This window comes from Leuciscus leuciscus, assembly GCF_965113295.1.
Source record: "Leuciscus leuciscus genome assembly, chromosome: 4".
NCBI classification, from domain to species: domain Eukaryota; kingdom Metazoa; phylum Chordata; class Actinopteri; order Cypriniformes; family Leuciscidae; genus Leuciscus; species Leuciscus leuciscus.
In genome coordinates, this window is record NC_138728.1 from 24,077,228 (window position 1) to 24,104,874 (window position 27,647).

A 27,647-nucleotide genomic window follows, 5' to 3' on the forward strand; every position below is an offset into this window, starting at 1 on the left:
AATATGCCCGAATCTTCAATGATGCAATGCAACTGACCCATGTAACATGACAATGAAAACATTATGGTAAGGGTAATTTATTCAATGAAGTACACATACATTACAAGGGAATACTTAAATGTGTTAATCTCTGACATAAAGTAGACATAAGTGTACAGTAGACATAAGTGGCAAAGATACTATAATAAATTGTGTATAAGTATAGAAAATGACATTTACTCAAAATGTTTAAGTAATAAGTTTAAGTTTTAAGTAAAGTAATGGACTACATGAATTGCATAGAGTTTAATGAAGTGATCTGACCTGTAGTGAGCTAGAACTATTTAGATTTTACAGCATTTTGAGCTCGGTGTACTATGTTGTACTGCTTTAAATTAATTGACCTATTTGATGGCTAATTTTAAAGGTGGTATCAGTGATTTCAGGCCAAAAAATATTTTTTATCACATTCATCTAATCTTTCCAAACGATCCGCTAGCTGCTCGCCCCATAGGCATGCCGTCAAAAAAGCGCGTCTCTGTAGGCAGCCTAGGCTCTGAGATCTGCACACAAAAACAAATTGTTTAGCCAAACACTCAAAACCAAAACAAATAGTGTTCCAACCAATCACTGACAGGGGGAGGGTGTTGTGAGGTTTTGAGACAGCTTTTTCTTCAGCTCTGACTTCGCGTGCAGCCGTGCACGAGCACAAAACCTCACAGCACCCTCCCCCTGTCGGTGATTGGTTGGAACACTATTTGTTTTGGTTTTGAGTGTTTGGCTAAACCATTTGTTTTTGTGTGCAGATCTCAGAGCCTAGGCTGCCTACAGAGACGCGTTTTTTTGACGGCATGCTTATGGGGCAGGCAGCTAGCGGTTCATTAGGAAAGATTAGATGAATGTGATAAAAATATTTTTGGGCCTGAAATCACTGATACCACCTTTAATGCTGGGAATATATTTAAGGGATTTAACATTCAAAAATTTACACACTTCACCTTTAAAATCAATTACAAATCTCAATATCATAAGTAGAAAGAAAGAAATTGAGAGTTCACATTTTACTTGATTAAATTCTTAAGAAGCCACTGTATAATAATATTTTTTTGTTTGTTTGTTTTTTGCATAAACTGACATGCGGCCAATTAAATCACATGATTCAGAGCCTAGGCCAGAATATCCAAGCAAACCCAGGCAGGAACAGTGCTATAAGGACGGAAGAGAACAGATTCACTCCGTTGTTATCCAGGATGGGTTTCCCACATATTCGTTTAACACTTGGTGACTCGTAACTCACAACTTTCCCGATGGATTCATCGTATCCTTGATGGAGAGGGAGAAATGGTCGTCATGAATAATTTAAAAGAAATACTGAAAGAAAACTAAGCACAAAGGTCAATCATAATTAAGTTTGTCCAATATGATAAAAGAGCATGTTTTACGTGTTGGCTATGCCACACTTACCTTTTAACGCCAAACATTTTTTATTTTAAAACAAAACTGCTTCACAAATTTTCATATTTCCAAATATTTTTGTTCATTATCACAAGCAAAGTTAATATAATGCAACAACAGATGGACAGCATTTTTTCCAGATTTGGAGTTAGGAGCATATTCAAAACTGTTATCAGTACTTTCATTTTTATTATTAAAGTGCCCCTATTTTGTTTTGTTTATGGGATATCATCTTTTATGTAGCGTGTAATATAGCTGTTTGTGAATGTAAAAGGTCTGCAAAGTTTCTTAGATCAAAGTGCATGATAAATGCCCTAAACTTCTTGTCTCCCAAAAAAACGAATGATTTTGAACAGCCTGAAATGAGTCGTCAGTAATTCAAATCTTACTTCCTGCATGAACCTACTTAGGTTTGTAACAAATTTGCACAATGTGAGCCTATGGTCTTCATTGGCTGCCTGTAAACAACATATACTTAGACCTGCTCTCAAACACTGTAGTTGTAGGTCTGGAAGAGTTTGGTTCATATTGTCGACAAGAAGCTGTTTTCTGCGCTGTGACAGCAAATTCACTTTGCATGCACTTCAAAAAGGATGAGGATTCGGGCTCGAATTAATACAATAAAACCAACACGATAGTTACTATTCGTATTAGATATGGGAATCGGATTCAGATATGGAAATGTTTTTTTCCCGATGCACTGTAAGCGGTAGACCAATCAAAACAGACTGGGCCTTCTGACCAATCAAAGCAGAGCAGGATCTGGGAAAGAAGGGGTTTAGAGAGACCGGATACTTGATCAAACCGTTACGGACACTGTGAGAAAACAGCCAGGTGATGCTGCTATGTATATAGTGAGAAAATGAGAAAATGTAAGTATTATTTGACCTTGAATGCATGTAAACCTTTTGTAAGAAACCTCCAAAACAAAATAAGTAAACTTTAAAATAGCATAATAGGGGCACTTTAAATTAACAAAGTAACATTTGTTTATCTTTTATTTTGCATTATTAACATAACATCTGTCCCTTCCTCCCCTACTAAGCTTCTATGAGATGAGGAGGCTTTTTCTTATGGTAAGACGATTTGAATTGAGAGTGCATCTGTAAGATTTATCTTGGGATTTAAAAAATACATAATGGATCAGAAAACTAACACGTGATGCCCATTATATGCTACATTAGATGCTCAGTAACTTGGCATGCCCAGTTAGAGTAAAAGGAGGGTAGAAGTTTCTATTGCATAAAAAGTAAATTACCACTCTTTGTATGACTGGTACAGAAACCCTGGAATAATATTATGAGTATTTGATTTTATTTACCTTATAATATTTCTATTGATTTACCTTGATTTTATAATATTAATCAGCCAGTTTACCTGAATACTGCATGGTTGCACCAAGGAATGAGTCCAGCAAAGATCCAAACAGGCCAGCTATTGCTGCATACAAGATGATAGGCCACTGAGGAACTGTCAGATGCAAATCTTTCACCAACAGGAGCTGCATGAAGAAGTACGCTACACCCACTGTGCCTCCACCCAAAACACTGGCCACTAATCCAACAGGAGTGACTCCGCCATTGGTACCTATAAACCATTTTATTTCAGTGAGGACAAAGGCAATTTTCTGAGATATATATATATATATATATATATATATATATATATATATATATAATAACTTCAAAGAGGCCATAATCAGGGTTTAAAATGAACACCTGCCAAATGTAGGTGAAAATCCCCCATGGTGGGTAACAGTATACAAGCCAATTTGGAAGCTATGGTTAGTTCTGTCAATTTGCATGCCATCGCTATCAGAACCACCTCCAACATTAGCAAAACAAAGTTTAACACTACAGTATTCTAGCAAGGAGATATTTTCATTTCAACCCATTCTCACTCCATTCGATAAATACTCCAGATCCACTTTTGCGTGTCACTATATACCCAGCAAAAGTGCCCTCTGGCATCTTTATTCAAACACTGCCAGTAAACCCATGCTTTCAATGAGAAATATTTGCTGTAAATACACTGACACAAAGGGGCAAAGGGCATTGTCATTGTATCATCGTAAAATATAATATTGTCATTGTGATATTTTGGGGCATGATTATCACTAGCATTGTTATGCACCTTGGGAGTGAGAGTAATGTTGTTGTTTTTTACGGATGTCAATGAAAAAGTGGATTCAAAGCAGTTCAGTACACTGACTTTGGTGTGGAAACCGCTGATCACAGCTGATGAACTGATAGCCTGTCTACTAATCTTAAACATGTTTACCGTTAAACATTAATTTTGGAGCTACACTACCAGCAAAATTTTGAATAATACGATTTGTTAATGTTTTTTTCTGTATTTGAAAGTGTCTTATGCTCACCAAGGTTGTATTTATTTGATTTTAAAAAAATAGTAAAAACAGTTATGTTGAGAAATATTACAATTTCAAATAACGGTTTTCTATTTTAAGGGGGTCATAAAATGCAGTTTCAGATTTTTATATCATGTTTGTTTCTTGAGGTTATTATAAGTAATGAATTTAACTACGGATCTGTGAGACCAAAGGATGACCATCACTACGGCCTAAAGTGAGAAAGTGACAAAGATATGGCTCAAGATGACTCATACCAAAAGGGTCTTGAGGAACAGAAGAATCTGCATTATCTGAGCCTTGCTGGACAGCAGACATAAGAACTGCAGGTGCTGCATAGATGCTTCTATGCTCATGCAACTTATGACACAAAGAAAGAACAAATAGATTTGCAACGCAACAACTGTTGCTGTTGCATCCTGTGTAGACATGGTTTCAGATTAAAAATAAATGTACAGTGGGCTCCACAAAAATTGCCACCCTTGGTAAATATGAGCAAAACTGACTTAAGTCTTTCCTCTTAGTCAATATAGACGAGGTCTATCTTGGCCCCACACAGGAGGATGGATTGAGTCACCAAACAGATTGTAATGAGAACTGCAGATGCTATTTGGGTCTTGGGGTCAGAAAGTCTCCAAAACTATGATCAGACCTCACCTATATAACCACAACTTGTTTGGGAAGGTTGCAATATAAGAGCCTTTGGTGACATCAAACTGCAATCAAATACAACTACAGTTTGCCAGGCGTTACTGGAACTTTTAGTGGGACAGGGGTTTATGTTCAGGTGAGACTTTTGAAAAAACATCAGAGGTGGCTTTGGCATAGACAGAAACGTAACGTAGTGCTAGTCCATGTAGAAAAGTACCTCATCCCCACTGTGAATTATGGTGGTGGATCTTTAATATTGTGGGGCTCATTTTCTTCCAAAGACCCTGGACAATTTGTTAGGATTCACAGTATCATAAACGCCATCAAGTATCAGCAGATATTAAATTAACACCTGACTGACCCCGTCAGGAAGCTTAAGCCGGGCCGTGGTCGGATCTTCCAGCATGACAATGATCCAAATACAGATTTTTGTGAATATTTTGAATGAAAGACTAAGAGGAGAAATTGCACACGAATTTTTTTTTATAATAATAAAATCATAGTCAGTTTTGCTCATATTTATAAAGGGTGCCAATAATTCGCAAAACAGTCCGTTGAGAAATATGAAGAACAAACGAAAACTTTATTCATCAGTCACTCCAAAAAAGTCTGTTCTTAAATGGTTCTCCTCTTATCTGAGTGACAGATCATTCTGTGTGTTTGTTAACAGCATTCTGTCTGAAATGTCCCCTCTGTCATGTGGAGTTCCTCAGGGCTCGGTTTTAGGTCCTATTTTGTTTTTATTGTATATTATCCCTCTTGGTGAAATAATTAGTCATTTTAAAAGTGTGTCTTATCACTTTTATGCTTACGACTTTCAATTGTACTGTTCATTCATTCAGAGTTAATTAGAATGCCTGTCTTGCATTAAGAACTTGCTAAACAATAACTACTTACAACTGAATACAAAAAAGACTGAAACCTTAATCATTGCTCCAGACCAAAAACCACCTCAAATCAAACAACACCTCTGTTTCTTGGGCTCATCCGTCCAGTTAAGCCTTAGAAACCTTGTCGTTTTGTTCGACCAATCGATGTCTCTGGATCATCTTTCTAGACAGTTGGTCAGAAACTGTTTTTACCATTTGAGAAATATTTCTAAAGTGAGAACATTGTTGTCCAAAGCTGACATGGAGATGATTATTCATGCCTTTATTTCTTCTCGTTTAGATTATTGTAATTCTCTTTTTACTTGTTTTAACAAATCTTCTCTGAGTCGTCTTCCAAATGGTGCAGAACGCTGCAGCCAGGCCCAACAGAAGGGCACACAATACACCGGTTTTATCCACACTCCATTGGCTTCCAGACAAACACAGAATTGATTATAAAGTTTTAGCTTTGACTTTTAGAGCAGTACATGGACAGGCCCCCTAGTACATCACAGACCTTTTGACCCCTTATTCCTCCTCCCGCACTCTCCAGTCCTCAGGTCAAAACCTCCTGATGGTCCCCAAAACCTGTTTTAAAACTCGGGGTGACCTGTCCTTTCAGGCAGTTGCCCCTAAACTCTGGAATGCCCTGCCCCTGTCGCTGCGTGTGGTTGAATCTGTTGATTCTTTTAAAAAGCAGCTGAAGACACTTATTTAGACAAGCTTTTAGTTGATTGGGCTTTTATGTTTTATGTTTTGTTTATAGCTCTGATAGTGTTCTCTGTGTTTTATTGTTCTTTTATTTAAATTGTTGCACTTTGTACAGCACTTTGTCATTTCTATCAGTGATAGGTGCTATATAAATAAAATTTATTTGCTTGCTTATATTTTTTCACGCCCTGATGAAACTTACCAATTCACAAAATTAATGGAATGCATAGGTTATATAAAAAAACTGGATGACTAGTAATTTCCTACTACTTAATTCTGAAAAAACAGAGATTCTAATTATTGGACAAAAAACTTCCTCACGTAATAACCTAGAATACTTTCTAACACTTGATGGCTGTTCTGTCAAGTCTTCGTCGTCAGTTAGGAACCTGGGTGTGCTCTTTGATACCAATCTTTCATTTGAAAGTCACATTTCTAGGATCTGTAAAACCGCATTCTTCCATCTTAAAAATACCTAAATTACGACATATGCTTTCAATGATAAATGCGGAACAGTTAGTTAATGCGTTCATGACCTCAAGGCTAGATTATTGTAATGCTCTTTTGGGTGGTTGTCCTGCACGCATAATAAACAAACTACAGCTGGTCCAGACCAGAACCAGGAAGTATGACCAGTTCTGTCAACACTGCACTGGCTCCCTATTAAACATTGTATACATTTTTAAATATTGCTGATTACTTAGAAAGCACTAAATGGTTTAGCCTCCCCAGTACTTGAGCGAGCTCTTAACGCATTATAGTCCTTCACGTCTATTGCGATCTCATAATTCCGGCCAGTTGATAATACCTAGAATATCAAAATCGACTGCTGGCGGTAGATCCTTCTCCTATTTAGCACCTAAACTTTGGAACAGTCTTCCTAAAATTGTCAAGGAAGCAGACACACTCTGTTAGTTTAAATCTAGACTAAAACACATCTCTCTGACCAAGCATACACATAACACATTATAAATTTGTATAACTCAATGTTAGGCTGCATAGATTAGGTCAGCCAGAACCGGGAACACTTCCCATAAATCCTGATGTACTTGTTACATCATAAGAAGAATGGTGTCTACGCTAATTTTAGTCTCTCTGTTTATCCCGAGGTTTACCGCAGTCTGCCAGATCCAAGCCGTATCCAGATCTGATGTTGCGCCTGGACACGACAACAACGCAGTCCTGAAGTGTCAACTAGTCTCTCCCCTGTGAAGGCCTCCTTCCCTTCCCTTTACCTCTGTACAGATAAAACGTTGTCAAAATGATTCCAGTTCACATGGATATTCGTAAGCGTCAAAAAAATTCTGTATTATGATTTTTTTAAGTCCAGACAAGTCATTTGGTGAGGTCAATTTGTAAAGAAAGGCTACACGCCTGCGGACATATATATTCAAACGCGCATGATGATAACGTTTTTCAAAAAATGTCAACGCTTGCACCTTGGAAGCTATTTGGAAGCTAACATTACACTGTTGTTGTGCAAATGAGCAGGCCGGAGCGCACTAAGGGTTTTCTTTAAGAATGGTGTCGTGTAAGCGGCCCCTAAGTTAATAACTAATGATCTTTGCACCGGAAGTGAATCAATCAAAACGTACTTTAGCTGGACAATAACTTTATTCTAGAGCTGCTGTAAAGACAAAACAATCTCTGTTACTTTAATTTCCTATGATCACTGTAAAGCTGCTTTGAAACAAATCTATATTGTTAAAAGCGCTATATAAATGAAGGTGACTTGACTTGACGGTGTAGTTTCTTTACATCCCCTGACAGAACAACGTCTGAGTTTGACGGTCTTGCTCAATATCTTTAACGAACAGCAGTATCACTTTTGTGATTGATGGACAGATCTATGAGTTGTCCAGAACACACCTCCTTGATAAGGCTACATACGACGATGACGCATCGTGTCAAGACACACATGACAATCATGACATCACAATTCAAATCTGGCAGTTTTAGAAGGTTAGAAAAGAATAATTCATATTTTAAATAGGGGAGTTAGTTTTGAGTTCTGAAACTTGCAGTGTGTTTTTATTGTAGAGTAAACTCATGTGTTTCATTCAAAATACTCACAAAAATCTGACCTTTTTAATTAAAGTCAAATAGAAAAATCTTAATCTTATCATAAAATAAATATCTATGGATATAAATATATATGAAGAAGATTTTGAATCTCCATTTTTAATTACCCCTTTAATATATTTTAATATGTAATTTAATCATGTGATGATAACAGTCATTATTCCAGTCTTTAGTGCCACATTGCCCTTCAGAAATTATTCTAATATGCTGATCAAAAAACATTTCTTATCAGTGTTGAAAAAGTTTTTGATGTTACATTTTTGTGGAAACCGTGATGCATTACCATGCAGGGTATATGCAGGAATCATATAGATGAATTTACTACCTTTTACTACCTTTTTTACCACCTCCACAATATTTTTTACTACCAACACGACATCAAGCAGCAGCCCTTTTTTGGGGGGTTTGGGAGGGGTATGCAAAGCACCACTTACTACTTACTATAAGGTATAAGTGTGACACTGTCACACCCATCATACATATTAGGTACACTAATGTTTAATTCTGATCATTAAGTAGGCCTACTGTCATTGTCAATTATGTTTTTTTATAGTGTCGAGTTGAGTTTCAGTTGTCCTTATCTTAACCCTAACCCTTGAGTTATCCTAACCATAGCCCTTAGCCCTAATAAGGTGAATAATAACCTTGGCATTTTGTCATTGCTATCAACTCCGACTCACACAGGGCTCGACATCAAGCCTTTTCATGTGCTTGTCCTTTGGACAAGTAAATCTGTCATTCACTTGTCCGAGTAAAAAAGTTGCTTGTCCGGAATTTTTTTGGTGTGTGTGTGTGTGCTGTAAATATAATTTATTCTGAAGAAATATCCTCATCTGTGTTCAATCAGCTCTGATATATTTAAATATGCATATTGTCATATCTGCACCTTTAAAAACCTTGTTACCGTCAGTAATACTTATCCACTATCGATCGCAACTTACAATAAATATAATAAAATCAGAATAATTCTCTCATTTTAGTGATTCCCTATAGTTATTTTTTTTTATTTAATCAGGCTTGTCCGGTCGGGCAAGTAAAATTCTCTTTTACTTGTCCCTTCAAAAAATCCACTTGTCCCGGACAAGCGTTAATGTCGAGCCCGTCAGGTCCTGTTGTTAGCACCGTATATATTTTTAAATTATGCTAGATGAAGTTAAAATATGGAGACACAAATATTAAGCAAAAAAATGGAAACTTGAGGTGGTGATGAAAATTTTACGACCAAGTCAAATTGCTTTTGTTACCTTTTACTACCTTTCAAGGGCCTTCATTTTGGTAGATTCTTTTTACTACCTTTTACTACCGCGCGGACACCCTGCCATGATATACTTTGGGGTAAATAAGATTTTAAGAAATGAATACTTGATTCTTGGATGGATAAAAAAAGTGACTGTAAAGACATTTACAATGTTATAAAAACATTCTTTCTATTCATCAAATAATCCTGAAAAAAAATGTATCACAGCTTCCACAAAAATATTAAGCAGCATTTTCAACATTGATAATAAGAATAATTTTTAATATTTGTGCATCAATTATTATTGAGCAACTGAGCACCAAATAAACTGAAGGATTATGTGACACTGAAGACTGGAGTAATAGCTGCTGAAAATTCAGCTTTGCCATCACAGGAATAAATTACATTTTAAAATATAACAATAAAACTGTATTATATCACTGTATTTTAAAATTTCTATTTTTCCTGTATTTATTACATTTACTATATTACTCTGTTTACTGTATTTTGCCTTGGTGAGCATAAGGTAAAAAAAATTCAAAAACAAAAATACTTAATTACAAACTTTGACAGGTAGTGTACAGTAGTGGCCAAAGTGATGTCCAGAGGGAATATTTATTCGATTAAATCCGATTAATGATCGATTAAATGTTCAAAATGTAGGAAAAATATTTTATATTTTTCAAATATTTTAAATGTAAAGGAAAAACAAGGTGATTTACCTAACAAAATGATTTGGCAACAAAGGTAAACAAAAGCTACAGGCTTCTACAGCTACTGACAAAAAAATTATAAAATATAATAGAAAAAAATAGCTCATGGGAAAAAGCATTGAACACAAAATGTTCTTTTTTTGTTATGAATATTTCTCTTGTTTATGCATGGGTTCTTTTTTTTTTTTTTTATGACAGCCTAGCAAAAAAAAATTTTTTGTCTGCACAATTTGGCATGTTTCATTGTGTTATCACAAATAAAACAATTGACTCTAAGCACAACTAAGCAAAATACTTACAAAATCTTTAACAGTTTTTAAATAATATTTAAATAAAGGGTGAAGATGTCAATTTTCCAAGGCCGGACACCACTTTTGGCGAAACATTCCGTTTGTGGTACTACTATTTCATTTTTATGGTATCGACAAACAATGATTGGCAGTCATAAAAAAGAGCAATTCAATCATTCAGAATCAGATTTATAATAAATATTTTTAAATCTAAGATGTCATTTTATTGCTGTGTTGGCTAGTAGAAGTTCTGAAAGACAGGTAACTTAATTTTGTAGCCAATTTGACTGGTGAATTAAAAAGTTAGTTTCAAGCCCTGGACCATAATTATTGTCTGTGGTCATTTACAAGCATCTGAGGCATCAGTTTGTGTTTTATTTAAACATAAACTGATTCCACATATTCTGCTAATTTCCACAATTTCATTTTTTTGCTTTTTACCTGGTGGGACATCTCTCCATGAGGTGATGAGCCTGGGCGTGCTCTTACTAAGAACAGGACCCACCTCAGAAGCCCAGGTGTCCCCTGTGCTGCAAGCCAGGGCTCCTAATAGGGATAAGCACATCCATGAAGCAGAATATTGCTTCACAAAATCCACAGGTATTTCTCCAGGACCAGCTTCGATCATATATAGCAGGGCTAATTCTGTAGGAACTCCACCATTACAGAAAACTTGCAACCAGTTCCTCTGGCCACCTGCAGAGATTAAAGAAGTCAACATCTGTTATCATTTCAGTGGTGGTTTTAGAAAGGTTGGGTTAGACAGCACTGGAATGATGTGTCTATAAACAAGAACTAAAAAGCTTGATCATTTTAAGAATGTTTTGGATTTTTGAGGTCGAAAATGAGAGCCATATGGCTCGGACCAAATTAGATTTTCGGAACACAACCTGAAATGTATCTCATGATATCACCAGAGCTGATAGAAACAACTAAGCCTCTGCAGAATTCAGAAACGGTGAAGAGAATTATGAGGGCCAAGCAGAGCAGAGCAGTTTAAACCTTAATCCATTCGATAGGACATACTGTATGAACACTTGACCGGATTAAAAACGTCTGCACGTCCAATAATGTAGAAATGGCGTAATGAAGTATGACACACAGAACGAGCTGTTGATGAATATAGTGTAATAAATGACTGTTGTGACGTTCTAAAATTCTGATTCCACTTATCGTCTGTGAAGTGGAGCAGGAAAAAATCCTAGCAGTGCTTTCTTCAGACTTTCATCCACAGACGTTAAGGACGTGGGATGGGGCATTTGTACTGGTTGACTGGCATTAGGAAGTTTGATTTGATTCATTAATTTATTTAACATGTTTTAAATAGCTACATTATATGCATATATACTTTTGAGTTGAAAATATTAATTAAAAAAATATTTAGTAAAATCTTTCAGTCAAAAGCTATGCCCATGAAATAAATGTATCAGATAATGTAACATTTTGGAGTTTTGGCAATTGTTTAAGGCCATTTCACAATTTCAATCATCATACAATAACCAGCACCCCCCACTTTTCAGGATGGAAAATACGGAAATCCATATAAAAAACACAAGACAAACAACTAAATTAGAGATTTCTTTGGCTATCAAATTAAACCAAAAAAAAGAGGATAGAAATAATGACCAAATATCTGAATTAAGTAGCAACATACCTTCTTTGTAATCGGAGTCAATTTGTTTTTTGATGTTCTCCTTCCATTTAGTTAGTTTGGTGGATGTGACAAAAAAGGTGAACAAAGCTGCAAAAAAGCTCATGTTGGCCATAGTAAGAACAAAGCCAACCAGCATCGCTGCAAAGAGGAGGAAAATTTGTTTGTTTGCAATTTATTAATCTAGTCACATCATCAACAGTACAGTAAAGTCCATTGGCAGCAACATCAAGATGATCCAACTTAATGAACTCTATCTGATGATTCACAAGTTAAACCCTCATCCTTCCCTCGGGTCATTTTGATCTGGAAATTTGTTTAAAAAAAAGAAGAAAAAAAAAAAGAGGGTTCATTGGAGGGTTCCAAGACCCCATGACTTTTGTCGCACTTGAACCACGAATACACACACACACACACACACACACACACACACACACACACACACAAATTAATTAATTTGAGGAGTTTTGTGGTTGAAATTTAAAAACGTTATCCTGGAAATCCAGACCCAAATCCGAAAGATTAAAGGGTAAAGGTATTAGTTAATGATCTGTAAGACTGGGGCTTTATTAGTGCTGTTCATTGATTCAAGTAACTTTTTTGACATTTGGGTATAAAGTGTTTTAATTCTACAATATATGGTGTAAAAACGTCTAAATAACAATATAAATGCTATGCTAAATAGATGCTAAAATACGCTATCCTGATCGTTTTTAGTACTCGCAATTCCAACTCCTGACTCGCTACAGTGGTTTTGACGAAACAAGATGTTTTTATACTGCCAAGTGCGTGGTGAGCTGGAACCTGCTTACGTCACGCAGTACCGCAACATCCAATTGGAAATTTCAACTGCAGTAGCCAACGTTCAACCTGAAGAGGGCAGCACTCAGACACTTTATCCCCAAATGTCAAAAAATGTACTCGAATCAATGAACAGCACTAATAAATCCCCAGTCTAACAGATCATTAACTAAACAAAGTTGTTTTAGGGTTTAGTTACCCTTTAATGCCAGTGCAAATTCAAATTGTGCTCTCACGAGAACTCTGGATTTCCAGGGTATAAAAAAGTAACAAATTGGGTCAAATTGACCCCCATAGGAATGAATGTAATGCGAGGAATGCTTCAGAAACGCATAGAAAAACCTAAAAATGCTCAAAATTCAAACTAAAAATGCTAAAACTTCACCAAATTTTTTTTTTATAATGTCTACATGTGCATCTGAATGCATACTGAAGAAAAACTGACTTTAGGACTCAGCGGAAACAGCTCATTTGCTCCATATAGAGCTATAAGGCCATCTAGTGGCTAGGGTCATGAAATATCATGTTATATATATTTTTTTCTTCCAAAAGAGGTCAGCAAATATGTAAGATATCTTGAGCTGAATTAAAAGGTTTAGCCATGAAATTGTGAGGAATATGCTTCTAAATTACTATTTATTGATTATTTATTGATTAAATCTAGTAATTTAAAGGTAAATAAAAATAAAAATAAATTTGCATTAAAAAAATAGAAAAATATTATCAAAATGAAATAAAATAAGCTTTCTGTACAAAAAAATATTAAGTATAATTTTAGGGCTTCGGGTCATTTTGACCCACGAGGGAAGGATTGTTTACAAAGCACAAGGGAAGGATGAGGGTTAAGGTTTTTGCAACTTGCAACAGACAAACATATTCCTCATTTGTCCAAAAAATAATAATACCTGTAATTTTACAAAAAATTATAATATATATATACCTGTAAACAGCAATTGTCAGGGTTAAAGCACTTTAAGGGTACACATAAAAAGATTTTTATTATGTTTTCTTTAGCTAGCCTGTAAGCACCTTAATCAGAGATAATAATAAAAAGGCACTGCCTATTGCTATCTCCATAAAAGTTTTCATCAAAACTTAAAAAAAAATTCAGATAATTATTAACCTAGGGATTTCAGAGAATTTCTGTGATCAATAATTTATTGTGCTTTTCTTATGAACAGTTATAAGTATCTATCAGTCTATCTATCTGTCTATAGTTCTGTCTGTCTGTCTATCTATCTGTCTATAGTTACAGTATGTCTGTCTGTCTGTCTACAGTTCTGCCGGTCTGTCTAGTTCTGTTTATAGTTCTGTTTGTCTGTCTATCTATCTGTCTATAGTTCCCTTTCGTCAGCAGGGAACTCCGACGCCTCGTCGGGGGAGTTCCCCTGACGAATTGGGATCACGCTAGGGAGCCAATTGCCTTCGAGAGAGTTAACAACGAGCCAATGAAAGAGAAACTGAATTGGCATGCAATATTTGCATTCCGCGGCCCGCCTACCAGCGCGGGTATAAAAGGCGGAAGTAAACATTGCGCAATGCTTATCGCCTCGGAGCCGAACAGGATTGCATTGTCTGCTGCTGTTTCCGCCTGAGAAGTTTTCTTTGAGTTTTTTCAACGAGTCTCTCTTCAGGAAGAGTCCTCTTTGGTGCCGGTGTTACAGCCTCTTCAGCGATCGCCGCTTTCTACCAGCTGTGCTTATAAAAAAAAAAGCCGTTTTCACGGCTGGTATTGAGTGCCCACACGGGCTTGCAGTTTCCCCGTGTGTGGCCGCGGTGGGTCCCTGTGTGCTTCGGCACTTGAAAGAGAGGTTCTCTCTCTTTCCTGAAAGAGCTTTTGCGGGCGACCTGCGCCTTTGTCTACGTGACAAAGATGTCATCTCGCCCGTGTGTTTCTGGATGCGGTAGACTTCTGTCTCAGGGTGATGGTCACAGATACTGTGTCTCGTGCTTGGGCTTAGCGCACGCAGAGGCAGCATTTGTGAACGAGTCATGTTCTCATTGTGGGAACATGACTCTGGCGGCGCTCCGCTCAAGACTAAGTATCCTTCAGCGGAAAGTTGCTGAAGGTGTCCCTTCAGTCTACACCCGATCTAGTTCGTCTGCTGGTTCAGTCCAGCAGGCGACTACTTCGGCTGTGGCTGTTGGTGAGCGTATGAGGGTTACAGTGCGGAATATCTCGCCAGGTGAAAGATCCTCACGAGGTTCCCACTCCTCAGTAGCGCCGCTGCCATCGGTGCCCCCGTTGGAGCCGCTGGAGCCGCCCCGTGCGGTTCCGGTAGTCTCCTTCGGAGCGCCACCTGAAGATGCGATGTCTATCGCTGCATCGGAGGCAGAGCGGTCATCCTCTGGTGACGAATCGGCGGGTCTACCCCCTTCGGGTGTGGTGGCCGCGCCCGAGCCGGATCCTGAGATGGCCGCTATGCTTGCCCGGGCGGCCGCGAAGGTCGGGCTCGTGTGGAACCCTCCACCGTGTCCCGAGCCTTCGCGGCTCGATGATTGGTGTATCGGGGCGGGCCGCGCTGGTTCTCAGCGTCCCGCTCCGGTCCCATTCTTCCCGGAGGTGCATGAGGAGTTGACGAAGTCGTGGACGGCACCCCTGACTGCCAGACACAGACCGACTCACTCCTCCTCCCTCACCACTCTGGATGGTGGAGCGGTGAAGGGATACGAGGGAATCCCCCCAGTGGAGCGGTCGGTTGCGATGCAATTGTGTCCGAAGACCGCTTCCACTTGGCGGGGTGCCCCTTCACTCCCCTCCCGCGCCTGTAGGTTCTCCTCCGGTCTGACCGAGAAGGCCTACACGGCGTGTGGAGAAGCCGCTTCCGCCCTGCATGCCATGGCGCTGCTTCAGGTTCACCAGGCCAAAGCGCTTCATGACATGCAGCAGGGTGGTCCCGACCCAGGGGTGCTGCAGGAGCTGCGTGTGGCGACGGACTTCGCCCTCCGGGCGACGAAAGTCACCGCACGTTCTCTGGGACGGGCGATGTCCACTTTGGTGGTCCAGGAGCGCCACCTTTGGCTTACCCTCGCGGATATGCGGGATTCAGAGAAAGCTAGATTTCTGAATGCCCCCATATCCCGAGGGGGCCTTTTCGGCGACGCGGTGGGGGACTTCGCCCAAGAGTTCTCCGCCGCCCAGAAGCAGTCTGAGGCGCTTCGGCATGTCCTGCCCAGGAGACGGAATGCTGCTGGTCCGTCTTCTGCGGCCGAAGAACCTCAGTCTGCTCGTCGCCGAGGGCGCCCTCCTGCGGCCGCTTCCGCTCCTCCTCCTGGGCAGCAGTCCAACCCCAGGAGGCGGGGTTCAGGTCGCAAGAGGGCTCCCCCGCCCGCTCAGCCGCCTCCGACCCCCAAGAAGAAGACCAAAGGGAAGAGGCGTTCCTGAGACGGGCGACCCAGAGGACCGAAGAGCTGCTCTACAGGAGGGGGCCTCTGCTCCCCTCCTTCCCCCGGAGGAGGGCCGGGTGGAGAATCCTATGTTGGTTTTTTCTGTTCCGCCGCCGACCAGCCGGTCGGTGGTACCCAAAACTTCAATAAAAGAGCAATTTCTTCCTCCTCTGGGTCATTCACGGTTGGGACTGCTGAACAAGCAGTCTCTCCCGTTAGAGAGTGGGACGGCAGTGTGCGCCACCCTTGGGTCTCGCCACTCTCAGTCCCCTCTCCCCAGCTCTCAGATAGCAGTGGCGCCACCTCGGTCACGCCACTCCTGTCTGCCGCTGGGCGGGAAAGTGGCGAGACCAGCAGCCGCCCTCGGGCCTTGCTCCTTGTCTCCCCCCCTTCCCTCGCCAGGCGACAGCCCGCAGCAGAACACTCTCGGGTCTTCTCTGCCGTCTGTCCCCCGGCGGAAGCAGGTAGGTGTTGTCCAAGTACACACCCAGACCCCGCTCTCGGCCGCTACAATGCCACCGGAGCCGTGTCCCTGCCTTCCGCCTCGCTGCCCCTCCGCGGGTACGCCGGCGGTGCGGGTGGGCTCGTTGCGGCAGTTTCTCGGAGCCTGGCTAGCGCTCCCGAGGCCGTCGCACTGGCTCATTCGCACCATCCGGCTCGGCTATGCAATTCAGTTTGCACGCCGGCCTCCCAAGTTCAGGGGCATCCACTTCACCCGTGTGCGTCCAGTGGATGCTCCTGTCTTGCGGAAAGAGATCGACGCCCTGCTGGCGAAGGACGCGATCGAGCCGGTCCCTCCAGCCGATATGAGGTCAGGGTTTTACAGCCCTTACTTCATTGTACCCAAGAAAGGCGGTGGGTTACGGCCAATCCTGGACCTGCGTGTATTGAATCGGGCCCTGCACAAGCTCCCGTTCAAGATGCTCACGCAGAAACGCATTTTCGAATGCATCCGTCCCCAGGATTGGTTTGCAGCGATCGACCTGAAGGACGCGTACTTTCATGTCTCGATTCTTCCCCGACACAGACCATTTCTTCGGTTTGCTTTCGAGGGTCGAGCATATCAGTACAAGGTCCTACCCTTCGGGCTGGCCCTGTCGCCCCGTGTCTTCACGAAAGTCGCGGAGGCGGCCATTGTTCCCATGAGAGAGCAAGGCGTTCGCATTCTCAACTATCTCGACGACTGGCTCATTCTGGCGCACTCGCGGGATGTGTTGTGCGATCACAGGGACATGGTGCTCCGGCACCTCAGTCAGTTGGGGCTTCGGGTCAACTGGGACAAGAGCAAACTCTCCCCTGTGCAGAGGATCTCTTATCTCGGTATGGAACTGGACTCGGTCGCCCAGACTGCGCGCCTCACGGAGGAACGCGTCCAGTCAGTGCTCAACTGCCTCAAGTTTTTTCAAGGCAAGTCAGCGGTCCCACTGAAACAGTTTCAGAGGCTCCTGGGGCATATGGCAGCCGCAGCCGCAGTAACGCCGCTCGGTCTGTTGCATATGAGACCGCTCCAGCACTGGCTTCGCGATCGAGTCCCGAGGTGGGCGTGGCAGAGCGGCACGTTCCGGGTCAAAGTCACCCCGCACTGTCGCCAAACCTTCACCCCTTGGTCGGATCCTGGGTTTCTACGGGCCGGAGTGCCCCTAGTCCAGGTTTCCAGGCATGCTGTGGTTTTCACAGATGCTTCTGCCAAGGGCTGGGGGGCCACGTACAAAGGGCATGCAGTCTCGGGTCTGTGGACGGGGCCCCAGCTGCATTGGCACATCAACTGCCTAGAGTTGCAAGCAGTACGCTTGGCCTTGTGTCGCCTCAAGGGCCTTCTCAAACACAAGCATGTACTGGTCCGTACGGACAGCACTGCGACCGTTGCGTACATCAACCGACAAGGTGGTCTACGCTCCCGTCGTATGTCGCGACTCGCCTCCCACCTCCTCCTGTGGAGTCAGAAGCATCTGAGGTCGCTTCGTGCCGTTCATGTCCCCGGGGAGCTCAATCGTGTGGCCGACGAGCTTTCACGTCGGTCCCCCCTTCCGGGAGAATGGCGACTCCATCCCCAGGTGGTCCAGCTGATTTGGCGAATCTTCGGAGCCGCACAGGTAGACCTGTTTGCCTCTCCGGACACGACCCATTGCCAGTGGTATTACTCCCTGACCGAGGGAACTCTCGGCACGGATGCCCTGGCACACAGCTGGCCCCGGGATCTACGCAAATATGCGTTTCCCCCAGTGAGCCTTCTTGCACAGACACTGTGCAAGGTCAGGGAGGACGAGGAGCAGGTCCTTTTGGTGGCCCCGTATTGGCCAACCCGGACTTGGTTCCCAGAACTCATGCTCCTCGCGACAGCCCCTCCTTGGCCGATTCCTCTGAGGAGGGACCTACTTTCTCAGAGAAGGGGCACCCTAGTGCACCCGCGTCCAGACCTTTGGAAACTCCATGTCTGGTCCCTGGACGGGACGCGGAGGTTCTAGATGGCCTGCCACAGGCAGTGGTAGATACCATCTCTTCAGCTAGAGCCCCCTCTACGAGGCGCCTCTATGCTCTGAAGTGGAACCTGTTCGTCGGCTGGTGTTCTTCCCACGGGGAGAACCCACGAACTTGCCCGATCAGAGTTGTGCTCTCCTTCCTACAAGAGGGCTTGGAGCGAAGGCTGTCTCCCTCCACCCTCAAAGTGTATGTTGCTGCAATATCCGCACATCACGATGTAGTTGATGATAAGTCCGTGGGGAAGCACGACCTGGTCATCAGATTCCTCAAGGGTGCTAGGAGGTTAAATCCACCTCGCGATTTGCACCCTGTACCCTCTTGGGACTTGACTTTAGTGCTTAGAGCGCTTCAAAGTCCTCCCTTTGAGCCTTTGCTGACAGTCGAGCTTAATATCCTGTCCATTAAGACAGCGCTCCTGTTAGCATTGGCTTCCTTCAAGAGGGTAGGAGATCTGCAGGCTTTTTCGGTCGACGAATCGTGCCTAGAGTTCGGGCCTGGCCTGTCTCATGTTATATTGAGACCCCGGTTCGGATATGTGCCCAAGGTTCCTACCACTCCCTTCGCGGACCAGGTGGTGAACCTGCAAGCGCTGCCCCAGGAGGAGGCAGACCCAGCCCTAGCTTTTCTCTGTCCCGTCCGGGCCCTCCGGGTTTATATAGACAGAACGCAAAGCTTCAGGACCTCAGATCAGCTCTTTGTTTGTTATGGAGGCCAGCAGAAGGGGAAGGCTGTCTCCAAGCAGAGGTTAGCCCACTGGCTAGTGGATGCTATCACCAGGGCTTATAAGTCCCAGGGTGAGCCCTGCCCACCCAGGTTGCGGGCTCACTCCACTAGGAGTGTTGCCGCTTCCTGGGCTCTGGCACAAGGCGCCTCGCTAACAGACATTTGTAGAGCTGCGGGCTGGGCGACACCGAACACGTTCGCTAGGTTTTATAGCCTACGTGTGGAACCTGTTTCCTCCCGAGTACTTGCTACGGCCAGTAATTAGAGGGAATAGGTGTGTCGGCTTGCGACGCCATTCCATGAGCGGATACGTGCGTCTTTTTGCTCCGTTGGTTACCCAACAAACGGCTAACCTCGGGAGATCCTCCTCCACCCCCTCCGGTGTCAGGCGTTGCGGACCGCCGGCACCAGGTCTGCTACCTTCAGTAAGGAGTTGCTAGTAGACTGGGTGCCTTTTTCTAGTGGTCCCTGCGGCGACCCATGATTGCCACGTGCAGTTCAGCCGTGTCTTCCCCTTGACAGACTCATTCTGTCGTCCCTGTTGAGTACGCTTCTCACTCCTCCGGACTGGGACTACCTTCAAGGACTGCCATATGTTTCACTACCCTGCGTGGTTAGTACATGTGTGTATTTGAGGGCCTTCCTCTAGGCTGCCTCAGCTTCCGCAGCGTTCCCCCCCAATTATTATTTTCCTTGGGGACGGGCACGCTTTCCCAGTGTTATCCAATATCCACTGATTGGGTCTTGCGGAACAGCAGTGTGATTCCCTAGCTAGCTCCCGCAAAAATTCTGGAAACTGCTGCAGGGTAGCTTAGCTGGGCGCTGGAAGGGGCCAGCACCATGGCGTTTTGGTAGGGATCCCAATTCGTCAGGGGAACTCCCCCGACGAGGCGTCGGAGTTCCCTGCTGACGAAAGGGAACGTCTCGGTTACGTATGGTAACCCTCGTTCCCTGAGTCCAGGGAACGGAGACGCCTCGTCCCGTCGCCATGTTGCTGTACCTTCGCGGAGGACTGGACACTGTTCGGCTCCTCAGCGAAAAGCATTGCGCAATGTTTACTTCCGCCTTTTATACCCGCGCTGGTAGGCGGGCCGCGGAATGCAAATATTGCATGCCAATTCAGTTTCTCTTTCATTGGCTCGTTGTTAACTCTCTCGAAGGCAATTGGCTCCCTACCGTGATCCCAATTCGTCAGGGGAACTCCCCCGACGAGGCGTCTCCGTTCCCTGGACTCAGGGAACGAGGGTTACCATACGTAACCGAGACGTTATGTCTGTCTGTCTGTCTGTCTATCTATCAATCTATCTATAGTTATGTCTGTCTATCTATCTGTCTATCTATCTGTCTATCTATCTATCTATCTATCTATAGTCCTGTCTGCCTGTATCTATCTATCTATCTATCTATCTATCTATCTATCTATCTATAGTCCTGTCTGCCTGTATCTATCTATCTATCTATCTATCTATCTATCTATCTATAGTCCTGTCTGCCTGTATCTATCTATCTATCTATCTATCTATAGTCCTGTCTGCCTGTATCTATCTATCTATCTATCTATCTATCTATCTATCTATCTATCTATCTATCTATCTATCTATCTATCTATCTATCTATCTATAGTCCTGTCTGCCTGTATCTATCTATCTATCTATCTATCTATCTATCTATAGTTCTGTCTGTCTATCTTTCTATCATCTATTTATCTGTCTATAGTTATGTCTGTCTGTCTGTCTGTATATATATATATCTATCTAGCATCTATCTGTCTGTCTATCTGTCTGTCTGTCTGTCTGTCTGTCTGTCTGACTGTCTATCTATCTATCTATCTATCTATCTATCTATCTATCTATCTATCTATCTATCTATCTATCTATTTGTCTGTCTGTCTATAGTTCTGTCTGTCTGTCTATAGTTCTGTCTGTATGTCTATCTATCTATTTGTCTGTCTGTCTATCTATCTATTTGTCTGTCTATAGTTCTGTCTGTCTGTCTATGTATCTATCTGTCTGTCTGTCTATCCATCTATTTGTCTATCTATCTATTTATCTGTCTGTCTGTCTGTCTATAGTTCTGTCTATCTATCTATCTATCTATCTATCTATCTGTCTGTCTGTCTGTCTGTCTGTAGTTCTGTCTGCCTATCCATCTGTCTGTCTGTCTATCTATCTATTTGTCTGTCTGTATATCTCTGTCTATCTATCTATCTATCTATCTATCTATCTATCTATCTATCTATCTATCTATCTATCTATCTATCTGTCTGTCTGTATATCTATCTATTTGTCTATCTATTTGTCTGTCTGTCTGTCTATCTATCTATCTATCTTTCTGTCAGTCTATCTGTCTGTAGTTCTGTCTGTCTATCCATATGTCTGTCTGTCTGTCTGTCTGTCTGTCTATCTATCTATCTGTCTGTGTCTATCTGGTCTAGATACCTTAAATCCCTTCTTTTTTTAAATTGGTGCACCTGCCTTAACTGAACCTCTAACATATATTTTAAATTTTATCGATTTCTACAGCGGAGATACCTAAAACCTGGAAAACTGCCATTGCATCCCCTGTTTATAAGAATGGTGATAAAAATGGATCCAAATTCATAAAGGCCAATTTCCGTTTTGCTTTGTGTTGCAAATGTAATGGAGAAATGTATAAATAAGCAATTAATAGGGTTTCTTAATAAATTTAACGTCATATCTGATACTCAATCTGGTTTTCGTTCATCATTTAGTTGCATTACAGCAGCTGTAAAAGTTATAAACGAGTATAACTTTTGTGTGTGTGTGTTGTAATATGTTAGTATGTCTTTCAGGAGATTTTAGCTCTCCTGCCAGGCTGTTGTTGAAAATAAGAGCTTGTTCTTAAGTGACTTGCCTGGTTAAATAAATAAAATATCTATCTATCTATCTATCTATCTATCTATCTATCTATCTATCTGTACTTATTTATTGTGTCATTTAATTATTTCAGTTTATTATGAAGTTTATAATAATTACCTTCCAATTTCCTATAATTTATTATTTTTTGTGTTACACTTTGAATTATTTGATTTGATGATTTGTGCCGTACTGCTGCATAGGAATGCGATTTTGCCCTTTTTGAAACTGAGCCAGACAATGTTTACTTCTTTGTTAATGGAATAATACACTCATTTCAACTATTTAACCCAGTCTTTAAACTAATTGCTGGAGGTTTGTCATTTTTTAAATGTATTAACACCATAGACCTAGACTCCCTGTGTTCTACTACCAGTCAATTGTGACCGGACATAAAACCCATTTTTCATGGACTTTTCAATATATCTTTTTACATAATTGACACTGATTGTTTAATTTCATTACAAATACCATACAAAGTCATCTCTGGGCAAAAATTTGGGATTAAATGGGTTAACTCATTAATTAATGTAAATCAAGAATTGTCAATCGGCTTGGATCGTGAGGTGCCTAAAAGATATTTCCAACCCTACTTTAAAGGGACAACTTTGTACCCCTATTATGTGCATATAGAGTAGTAATATGTTCCCTTGAAGTACTACTATGAAACTTTTAAGGGTAAATAAGGTACAAAGATGTCCATACTGCCCCAGTAAAATGCTGGGCAAGGATTTACGCACTCATTTTTTGCAAAAACTTAAAGTTGCTTGTTATGACACCACCTTCTGGATGAATTTGGTGCACACACTCATTTACACACAATGTGAGAATTTTTCCATTATTGTAACAGTAGCCCATTCAGTTGATATCGGGTGAAATTTGATTGGCTGCTGGAAGCCATTTTTAGGGTAGAAAAAGAATAATTAGCAAAAAAATTGCAAATACACCAAGGCTCAGCACCTTTGGTGCTTGGACCCCAAATTACAATAATGTTTCAGCGCTTCACGCATGAATTCCAAATAACAGGAAACCACTTTGCGTTCACAATGCATGTTTAAGCCTCGTATTTTGCATTGAAGCAGGCACACAGCAGGGCCTCAATTCATTTGTTATTTCAAATACTGCTGACACAAAGAAATAATGATTCCATGTCATTTCTATATTTGGAATATATGTTTAGAATCTGCACAATGATTGTGGTTATCCCAAATAATCATAATTTGATCAAACAATCATGATCAGGCGATTATGTAATAATCATGACAGGCCTACAGTACTACTTCCTCAAAGCCAAAGATTAAGAACAGATGGACTCTACTATGGACATTTCCTGCTGAATGTGGATTTGACTGAAAAGAAAGGAAAGATAACATTAAAATATACTATTATAATAAACATGGGCTGACAATAATAATGCTGAGGACTAACTTCCTTTCATTAGATACATTTATTTCAGAAATCCAAGCATGAACGTAAAGTAGCTTGGAGTGGATCTTTACACAGTGTGTAACATTTTTGGAGGTGTAACATTACAACTGATTAATAGTTAAGTAATTAAAAAGAGGCACTGCATATATAAAAAAAAAAATAATAAAATAATCCACAGTATGGTTCTCTTACATTACATGCACTGCATGCTAAGTGCTTAAAGTTCATATTCGCATAATTCCACGCATTTTTAACCACTACAAAATATTATAAGAGTATAAAATACACCTTAGCTCTCTTTGGCACATTCATGAGAGAATGAATTTGAATGAATCAATGTTTTGAGCCAGATCTTTTCAGTGAATCAGCTGCCCCAATCATGTCACAGTTAAAACTGCAATCTGGAATGTTTCTAAATATTTGATATATGACATTTTGGCCAAATAATGTGGCCTTGAGTCAAGAATATTACGTTTTTTATATTTTAGAATTTGTTCTTATAATAATATAATATGTAAGATAATTACTATATAGTAAGTTGTCTTTTAAAGGTTCAGTTAAAAAAGCTGCTTTGGCACTTAGTGACGCCAGGGAGGATAACAACAGAGTCAAAATCTCAAACGACTTTTGGGAAGAGGGAGTGAAACTAATTCATATCTAAATGTCTGGCTACAACTCATACAACTTAAAATAGTACATAGGTTACATTATTTGAAAGTTAACAACTTAACAAAACATACTCTTCATTATACCCTTATGTGATCGATGCAGGAGCTCAGAAGGAACTCATGCTCACATATTCATGTGGTATTCACACGCTTTTGAAAAGGATATCGGTCCTGATGTTGAATTAGTTCTGTTTAGACGATCTGATCTTATATTGGCATTGCTGCATTTTCAACAGTTGTCTTTTACGTTTCGTGTGGTGGTGGCTGAGGGTAACTCTTGATCCAGTGCTTCTAAAAATGTTTACAGGTATCATCCTCATGTTTCTTATGAAGATGGATTGTGCATTTGTCATTTTGTCTTAAATTTACCTTCAAGGATTTAAGTGGCTAAAGCATTTTTGCCTAGGACAATTCTGTTAAGGGTGTATAATTAATATCTTGGTGTGTGTTGCGATAGGATGGGTTAGTTTAGATTGTTTAGGGCAGGGTTTCTCAAACGCGGTCCTGGAGGGCCACTGTCCTGCACAGTTTATCTCCAACCCTGATCAAACACACCTAGCTGTGAGTTTCTAGTGATCCTGAAGACATTGATTAGCTTGCTCAGGTGTGTTTGATCAGGGTTGGAGCTAAACTGTGCAGAAAAGTGGCCCTCCAGGACCGAGTTTGAGAAACCCTGGTTTAGGGATTTTGTGTGTGTGTGTGTGTGTGTGTGTGTGTGTGTGTGTGTGTGTGTGTGTGTGTGTGTGTGTGTGTGTGTGTGTGTGTGTGTGTGTGACTGTGTGTGACTGTGTTCTTTTTGTACATATGTGAAATTCCAAGCATGTCTGTTTTATGGGTTGTATAAAAAAATTGTTAGAAATGTCTGGGAGTTATTTTTTTAAAGAAAGAGCTGCTTTGGGACATATTCTAGTGAACTATCTCTTTACAATCTGTAACAAGTGTTGAAACATTAAAATGTGTCATTAAAATGAACCCATAAAGCCATCTGAACTTTTAAATATATTCCTCACCTCCTATGGCACCACCATGATCAAGACTCCTACGTTTAAAGGCTCGAAATGTGATGAAAAGAGGGACCAGCACTGAGAACAGCCACCGCCATGGTGAGACTGGCTGCAGAGTACCTGCAAAACAGTATTTTATATACACTGAATTGTAATTGAAAAGTCAGAATCCTCTGACTTTAACATTACTTTTCGAAATTTAGTTAACTATCGCGCCATTTCTAGGCCTGGAAATGACACTTTTTATATTCCCTAATATTTCCAGGAAAGTGGGACCCCTGCTGAGCAGACAATTTCAATTTGCTTTCAAATCCAATCATTTAATGACAAAAAGCACACTTTGCACTTTGTTGAAATGCACACTGTAATCATTACGTTTATCTTTTCATTGTCATACTGTTGTCACACTTTGTTGTCAATTGTCACAATAAATTTTACTCCAGTTTTAAGTAACACAGTAACAGAATTAATGATAAACAGCCAAATTGTTCTGTGATGGAAAATTTTAGCTAAGTCTGATTGCTGCAAAAGCTTCAAAAATCCCAAGCATAAGGACACACAATCCTGTGTGTAGATGGTGGAAAGAATGATGTATAAATGTCCATTTTAACCAATTTAAGTCACAATTTCTAGTGAGAAATAAGAATTGTAATTTCGAAAGGTGTCCTTGACTATCCATAAAGTTTAATTATATATTAAGTTGAATACATTTTTAGATCACTAGTTGTGAGGCTAAGGTGTCTGTTTCCATAGGAGGCCCTTTCATACACTGACAGACTGGGCAACGAGGCTGGTTTCACACACAGCCCTTATGGATTCAGATCCGACTAAGTAACTCTAAAGCATGAGAAAGTGAGCTCTCACCGTAGTAAGTGCTGGCAGTTATAGACAGGACCCAGAACGATAATGAAATTGCCAGTGTGAAACACAACACGATCATATACGTCATCATCTTGATGTAATCTTTGATGAATATACCATCCTCAAAATGAATGTTCATTGAGGAGCGCACAGCTATGGAGAAAATCAAACAGAATAGAGTGAAATGTCAACCAAATGTTGCTTATTATTTTCTCAGGATTATTAAAATTGATTGGTAATCCTAATGCTACCTTCCCTTTCAAAAATCTGTCATGCTAATTTTCTGTACAGCTACAGCTCCTCTGTGACAGTATGTACTGTAGCTAGTTTCTGTCAAAATATTATGATTACTACACTCATTTTGACACATTTGTAATAAATTATTAAATATCACAGTCAATATCACCCAAAATAAGAAAACTATCAAACTGACAGATATTTTGAGAACTCTGTTGGAATTTTATAATACAATATGGGACCCTAATATCGTATAATTATTAAGATATAATTTATTATAAGTTTATTGTTTTAAATATACCAGTAGTAACTATGATAAGTTAGACATTATGATTGTAACCTTAAAGAATTTTTGTAAGGTTAGTACTAGCTTCTAACACCATGCTTTACCACTAACATGAATATTAAACTATGACCAACAACACCTGAAATAATCCTGCCACAAATACTTGTTCCCCACTTGCTCCATGTTTCCTGAAGTAAAGCCACGTTTGGAAGTTTGTAATAGTAATGAGCATTGCAAAGACCAAAGGTCTATTCGCTGTGAAAGTGTGAACTAGTAGACTGATTTCCGGTCAACTCAAACAAACAGCGAAGTCTGACCTATCAGGATAAAGTACACATATACACAGATGACGCACAGCGATTGGCGGAGGGCAAAGCGGGGCTTTACCTTGATTGGTGAAAATCTGTTGCTCCATGTCAGTAATTGGATAGCAAGCCGTCTATCAAGCGGGGATCTGATCTTCTTCTTCTTTTGCTTTTATAGGGCTTCGCAAACGTCACTAGAGCACCTGCTTGTGTACTGTGGCGAGACCAGAGAAAGTATGACTCTGTGCCGTTTAACTCTGTGGACTTATAAAGACTCTTAAAACACACTTTTCAGTTTTCACACAGTATCTGTAATATGTCCTGAAAAAGCATGCAACAGAAACATTCTGTAATTTGTCATGTTTTTAAACATTTTGATCATGTCTCAATTGATTGTGTTTAGTAATATTTTAAATATGTTTATAATAAAATAGCTGCCTTCCTTGACTTGATATGGCTAATTCCATAGGTAGCCTAGTGTTTTAATTATCCTAAGTGCACTGACTGCACACAATACCTTTTAAAATGTTTTTTTATTTTTATTTATTTTTTTATTTATAAAAGTATCTTATATCCAGTGTTGG

General features: G+C 40.9%; 1 protein-coding gene across 1 annotated transcript; it reads right to left on the bottom strand.

The window, feature by feature from the left end:
- Positions 1-61: 61 nt before the first annotated feature.
- On the bottom strand, positions 62-27,065 carry tmem19 (transmembrane protein 19). Its single transcript, XM_082167452.1, has 7 exons — positions 26,898-27,065; positions 26,239-26,388; positions 25,381-25,494; positions 12,010-12,147; positions 10,797-11,051; positions 2,812-3,021; positions 62-1,302 (listed from the first exon to the last, which is right to left on the bottom strand). The coding sequence occupies exons 2-7, from the start codon at positions 26,372-26,374 to the stop codon at positions 1,139-1,141; spliced, it is 1,017 nt and encodes a 338-aa protein (XP_082023578.1). The 5' UTR covers positions 26,375-26,388; positions 26,898-27,065; the 3' UTR covers positions 62-1,138.
- Between the last annotated feature and the right edge of the window lie 582 nt (positions 27,066-27,647).